Here is a 6,109-nt window from a genome sequence, read left to right on the forward strand (position 1 = left end):
TTACTGCTCGCGCCCACCGGCGCACGTCAAGCTACTCGGCGAGCGCTACTCGCCCATGCGCGTGCGGGCGCGATCGTCGCTCTCGCCGCGCACCCGCGAGTCGGCCATCGAGCTGCTGCGGGCCATGTACCCGGACACCCCTCGCGGCGCCCTCGTCACCGTCGCCTACGACTTTCACGAGGGCATGCTCTTCCCAAACTCGATGCTTGCCCCGCAGCTCGACGCCGAGTACTGCGCAGCGCAGATTGAACCCGGCTACGTGGCGGCCATGGTTGCCGCCGCCACCGACAAGGCTCGTCTGCTCGGCGTCTTTGGCTACCTCCCGCCGGCCGGCCCGCACACCCACGACGATCTCGCGGCTCTGGAGGCACAGGCCGCGCACCCGGGATGGATCGCGCTCTACGACGTGTACAAGTCGTACTCGAGCCACGGCATCCCGCTCCCACAGGGCCTCCGCCCCGGCGACGGCGAGCTGCTCTCGCGCATGGCCTTCTTTGCTCTCGACTCGCTCCTCGCCCGCCCGCCGGTCCTCCGCCTCGCCATGGGCCGCCTCGTCGGACACATTGCCGATGTACTCGAGGTCAAGGCCGGCCGGCCGCCGCGCGGCATGAGCCCGCTGCAAAGTGCTCAAATGGCCAAGGCCAAGCTTGTGGTTCTCTCCGGGCACGACACCACCATCGTCCCGCTGCTGCACATCCTCGGCCTCGACGCCCACCTCGACGCCTGGCCCGACTACGCCTCTGCCATCGTTCTCGAGCTGCACACCAACACCGCACCGTCGCGTGCCTATCCGGCTGCCCACTACGTCCACGTCATCTACAATCGCCACACCGCCGCCATCGTCGCCCTCGACGACCTCCTCTCCGCCCTTGACCCATTCCGCCTCGACTCGATCGAGCACCTGCACCAGGCCGAGGCCACCGCCGCCGCCGCCGCTGCCGACGCAGGCCGTCCCGACGACCTTGCTGCTGTCGCCGCTCCAGGCACGCCGCCTACCCACTCGTGGCACCGCGACTTTAACCAGCCCGCCCTCGCGCACGTCCTCGCCAACGCCGCCACTGCCGCCGCCGCCACAGAGTAACCAATACCAGGCCTACGGCGCATCGCCGCCACCCTCAACATCACTCCCGTCACTGCTTCCGTCGCCTGTCGCCGAGGACGCCGAGTCGTCCGACGACGCTACCCACTCGGCCGGCGGGAGCACGTTGAGCATGGCCAGCAGCTCGCTGCGGGCCGCGTCGTCGGCGCGCGGCGTGCGCGCGGCGAGGTCGACCGGCCACTCGCCGTCGTCGTTGACCGCTCGCCGGCTCGCTCCAGCCCGCAGCAGCTCATGTACCGCCGCTACATGTCCTCGCCACGCCGCCACATGCAGCGCCGTCTCACCGCGCCCGTCGCGACCATCGACAGCCACGCCGTCGGCGCCTGCCAGTGCCGCCACCACCGCCGCGTGCCCGCCCAGTGCCGCCGCGTGGAGCACCGTGCCCGCCAGTGGCGATGCCGCTTGCAACAGCGGTGCCCGCACTTTGTCCGGTAGCCCCAGAACAAACGCCACAGTCGCCGTGTCGCCTGCAGACGCTGCCCGCAGCACAGCCGCGCCCGTGAGGTCGGTGGTCGCCGCGGGCTCCATTGACGTGGTGGAGTCTGTAGCGGCGTGTCTGAGGCCCTCAGAGCTGCTCTACAACAGACTAGACGTGTGCGCGATATGTAGAGGCGTATTGACGAGGCTCGGACGCCATGCAGCCTTGTGGAACTGGAGAACAAGGCGTCAGGGCGGTCTGCGAGCGCTAACCCGAAGACGCGGTGGAATAGAGGAGCATGAACCGCCATCTTACAAACGTAAAAAATCATGAAGAATTGTGCTCCAAACAATAAATATATTCATTATACATGTATTTATTAAAAATTATTATGAAATCTATAAATTGTACCACACAGTTATATTATCATATTATCATATTTCTATATTTCTATATATTTATTGTCGGACCACTAGCGCTCATCGGATCGCCTTTTTCCTTTCCCTCTCCCCTCTCCGCGTCAACGACCCCATACACACCACAACACAGTCTGCTACCCACCCACCGTTGCTATACTATGAGAAGCAGCACCGTTTGATCTACATGGCATTGTGCCTGGTCTGGCCCTGAAAAGCTGCCATGGCAAAGAAATTGCGACGGAATAACCGTCTCCCGACCCAGAGAGTTGCACCACACCAGCCGACGTACGCACTGCACTACCCCTCCAGCTCCTTGGCCTCGTCGGCAGGCACAAAGTCTTGGTACAGCTGGAGCAGCCGGAGCTTCATGTCGATGTCCTCGATGTCGGCAAATTCGCGCTCGACAACGGCAAAAACACCCGCTCGCGCTCGTTGAGCGTGGAAGTGGCGGTGAGTCCAGCCTGGGCGAGGCGACGGTCGGCAAGGATCATGCGCGCTTCAGCGACGATGGCCTGTCCAACAAGGACAAGGCACGTGGCGACAACCACAAAAGCAACGGCGGCAAAGACGATGCGCGAGCCCTCGTTGGGAAACTTATCGACGTAGAAGCAGAGGCCAAAGAGGAGGAGGAACGAGACGGCGACATTGAGGCGTGTCTCGAGCGCGTTGTACACCTCGCGATAATACGGCCGCAGCTTGAGCTGCGCGAGCATACTGAGCTGGAAAATGAAGAGAAGAATCGAGATCTGGACAAGGAGCTGCGAGGAGAAGAAGAGCGCCACCACCACCACCAAAAGCCGCTTGCCCAGCAAGATGAGCTCGTAGAAAAAGAGCGGTCGCCGGTAGAGCATAAAGATGGTGCCATACCGCGCCAGCGTCGCCTCGTCGCGGACCCGGCCGCGGACTCGCTTCCAAAGCACAGTGGCGAGGAAGATAGGGAGCCCAACAACGTACAAGCCGGTTGCTAGCAGCGCTACAGGCAGCGTCGCCAGCCACTCAGAGTCCACGCACTGGGTTCCGGGCGAGGCATCGAGGTAGAACTTACCGTCCGGAAACTGCGAGCAATCAAAGTACGAGAGCGTTGCCTGCGCCATGCCGATGTACATCACGGGACCGACGACACACACCAGCCGCTCGGTTGAGAGCATGAGCAGCCGCCAGAGGCCAACGCTCGCCGCCCCACGCGTCTGCTGCACGTAGCCAGACAACGGCGGGAGTGCAAACGCCAGACACACGCCGCACACATGCAGGAAGAGCCCGACCAGCGGGAGAGCCGCCGTGAGCAAAAACATCGAGTAAAACGACGTGATCGAGCACTCGGACGTCGCCACCTTGATGTCGATGTTGAGCAGTCGGAAGATGCCTAGCGTCCGTGAGACAGATTCTGGCCATCGGAGCGGAATCGAGGAGAGTACGCCGAGAATCTGCAGGAAAACAAGCCCCACAGAGATTGAGTGCGGAACCTTGCGCGCCCGCGACGTCGACACTCCTTCCGCAGTTACCTCCCAAGGGAAGACCGCAAGGTGGAAGATACCCGCGAGCACCCCGAGCGTGCCGAGAATGAGTACAGCTAGCGCCGAGCCAAACACTGCCGCAGACGACTTGGGGCACCTCACGCACCCGCCTGTCGCCAAGTTGACGTAGTACTCATCGGCACACTCGGAGCAGAGCACGCCGCTGTAGCCAACCGCACACCCGCCACCCGCAAGGCAAGCCGTGGCCCGCGGGCACTTGGCCAGCACCGTACCATCGCCATTGACATCAAAGTAGCCAGGGACCGCTCTCGGTCGGGCCAGGCCGCCCGAACACTCTCCGCCAGGCGGGCACGGCTCGCACTCCCACGGCACAGCGATTCGGCGCGCCCACGCACCCGGCACGCAGCTGCAGTTGGCGATTGTCGATGAGAACGCCGGCGCGGTGGTCAGCAGGGGACACGGCGCACACCGCTCCGGTGAGCTGCCTGCACCGGCACCAGCAGGTGGCGCCTCGGTGTAGTCATCACCGAGGCAAAACGCACACGGACCAGTCCGCGGAAAAGTGGGCGGCAGATAGGCACCCGGCGCGGTGCACAGCGCGCCCGAAGAGAGCAGCGCCCACGCCGAGTATCCACCGCCAAACCCAGTCGACTCGGCCTTCACCGCCACCGCAAGCTGCTGCGACGGCGCAAGGCCGCTGAGCTCGAGGACTCGCTCCGTGCCGGTCGGATACTCGACCGCGCTTGGTGCCGCCGCATCCAGATTGCTTGGCAGCGCACGGCCGTCCAACCCAAGCACACGCACTGTGTAGACAACTGTTGCGCCACCGAGCTCGTCCTCGTTCGACACCACATCCCATTCGACTACAACAGACGACGGCGTCACAGACTGTGCTCGCGGAGCATTGAGCTGCGCCGGCACACCATACACCACCATGTCGACCGTGACAGCCCGCGCAGGCATGTACAGGAGAAACTCAACCGAGAACAGGCCTGGTGCCGGCGGCGTCATGGTCAACTCGCCGCGAGTCGCATCCCACGACACCGGCATCGTCGCCAGCTCAACAGGCAAGTTGAGGCATCCAAAGGTCGGAAGCGACGATGGGCGCGGCGCGAGGCCAAGCGCGACCGTTACGCTCGTCCCCAGCGTCAGCTGCACCGGGATGGGATCGCGTGCCACCTCGGGATACGTCAGCGAGCCCATGACAAGCCCGACCCGGTAGTCGGGCCCCTCAATGACTGAGACCAAAAAGCTCGGGTACGCCCCGGCCTCACCCGCAACCGCCCCAAACATCATGTAGCCTGCGAACGCATAGCGGACCTTGTTCGCCACCGCAAGGACTGGCCACTGGCCGGGGTATCCCTTTCCGGAATTCGCCACAGCCACAGCGTTCGTTGCCGCGTCTGTGATGTTGACCTGGAGCCCAAAGAAGGTCTTCACCGTCGAGTCAGCAGCAAGGACTACCACACTGTCGGCCGCCACTACCATGGCCGCGTACACCTCGACCTTGGCCATCGTGATCGTCTCGAGCGACCCACAGCCCAAAATCGCCGAATTGTCGTGGTTGCACAGCATGGCCTGCAACTGTAGCGACGAGGTGAGCGGGTGCGCGATGAGCATGATCTTGTTGTTCTCCATCGGGAGAAGCGAGAACCGCGCGGCTTCCCAACGCCCGACATGAAGCGTGGCGAGAAGACCAGGTTGTCCGGATCACTGGCGTCGACGACAGTGATGTACACGTCTAGCGACGAGCTGATCTGGCTGAACGCATCAACATAGCCCATGGCAAAAATCGGGCTTCCGGCGACCACGCCGCGTGAGCTGGAGTAGTCATCGAGCCGGGCAAGCCCAACTCCATACGCCGACTGCATCACCACACCCTCGACATCGAGGCTTGTTTCCGACGACGCCTTGATCACCGTGTCCGTCACCGGATCGTACCGCAGGAGCAAGAAGATCTCGTCGACATCGCCAACGCCGACAAACTCGTTGATGATTGCCAGCACGTCCCAGCCGCTCAGGTATGCAAGTGAGCCGACAGCGCCGAACAGCGAGGACGCAGGCGTGCCCGAGCCTGCGCGCCGGCCCTCGGCCAGCACCCGCGTCATTGGCCCCACAGAGAGCGAGGCCACCGGCGGAAGCGCAGCAGGCCGATCTGGATTGACGCTGACATACGTCGAGAGGACTGTCACCAGCGCCGCGTCGTCGGACGCATTGCGGAACGCTATCATGAGCCTGCCATCAGGCAGCAGTGCAGAAGAAAAGAGAAAGAAGATCTCCGCCACCGGTACAGGCTCGGCGAGCAGCGCCACGGGCCCGCTGGGCGTCGTCGACGTCCCGTCCGTCGTGTTGTCGTACCAGTACAGCGAGGCCTCCAGCCTCGACGGCACTGTTTTGGCGTCGGTGCTCACCAACGCGGTGACCAGCAGCAGGTGCGGCCGGACCTCCGTCGCCACGGCAAAGTCGCTGTGGAGGGTGGGGAAGGTGTCGGGGGCAGGCAGCGGCGTCGTCGGCATCAACCCACCGGTCTCGCACGTCGGCAGGTCATACAGCTGGTTTCCGTTGGCCATGGCGCCATTTGGTGCCACCACCGCCACCGCCGCCATCGCCAGCAGAACTCCCAGCAGCGCAGTCGGTAGCATTCCGAAGGCGGGGGAGGGGGGGGGGGGAGAGGTGGAGGAGGCGGAGGAGGGGTTGT

At 63.8% G+C, this 6,109-nt stretch overlaps 3 protein-coding genes across 3 annotated transcripts in view; 1 reads left to right on the forward strand and 2 right to left on the reverse strand.

Moving 5' to 3' along the window:
- The window catches only part of AMSG_10374 (uncharacterized protein), a gene marked incomplete at its 5' end in the record, with an annotated part of 1,625 nt that extends 525 nt beyond the window's left edge, over window positions 1-1,100 (forward strand). Inside the window, one exon of the mRNA XM_013898091.1 lies at window positions 32-1,100. Within this exon, the coding sequence (XP_013753545.1) occupies window positions 32-1,081 (1,050 nt within the window). The 3' untranslated portion in view covers window positions 1,082-1,100. The remainder of the gene's footprint in view (window positions 1-31) is intronic.
- Window positions 1,101-1,130: 30 nt separating this feature from the next.
- AMSG_10375 (uncharacterized protein) lies at window positions 1,131-1,707 on the reverse strand (the record flags this gene model as incomplete). Its single annotated transcript, XM_013898092.1, has 2 exons — window positions 1,176-1,707; window positions 1,131-1,146 (listed from the first exon to the last, which is right to left on the reverse strand). The coding sequence occupies exons 1-2, from the start codon at window positions 1,625-1,627 to the stop codon at window positions 1,131-1,133; spliced, it is 468 nt and encodes a 155-aa protein (XP_013753546.1). The 5' UTR covers window positions 1,628-1,707.
- A 367-nt stretch (window positions 1,708-2,074) lies between these two features.
- AMSG_10376 (uncharacterized protein) lies at window positions 2,075-5,754 on the reverse strand. The gene has a single exon (XM_013898093.1). It carries the CDS (start codon window positions 5,047-5,049, stop codon window positions 2,302-2,304), a length of 2,748 nt encoding a protein of 915 aa, XP_013753547.1. The 5' UTR covers window positions 5,050-5,754; the 3' UTR covers window positions 2,075-2,301.
- Between the last annotated feature and the right edge of the window lie 355 nt (window positions 5,755-6,109).

The sequence above is a fragment of the Thecamonas trahens genome (assembly GCF_000142905.1).
Source record: "Thecamonas trahens ATCC 50062 unplaced genomic scaffold supercont1.59, whole genome shotgun sequence".
Taxonomy (NCBI): domain Eukaryota; order Apusomonadida; family Apusomonadidae; genus Thecamonas; species Thecamonas trahens.

Excerpts from the sequence above, each read along its gene's own strand:
- AMSG_10376 (XM_013898093.1), bottom strand. The coding sequence starts at position 5,049 with ATGGAGAACAACAAGATCATGCTCATCGCGCACCCGCTCACCTCGTCG.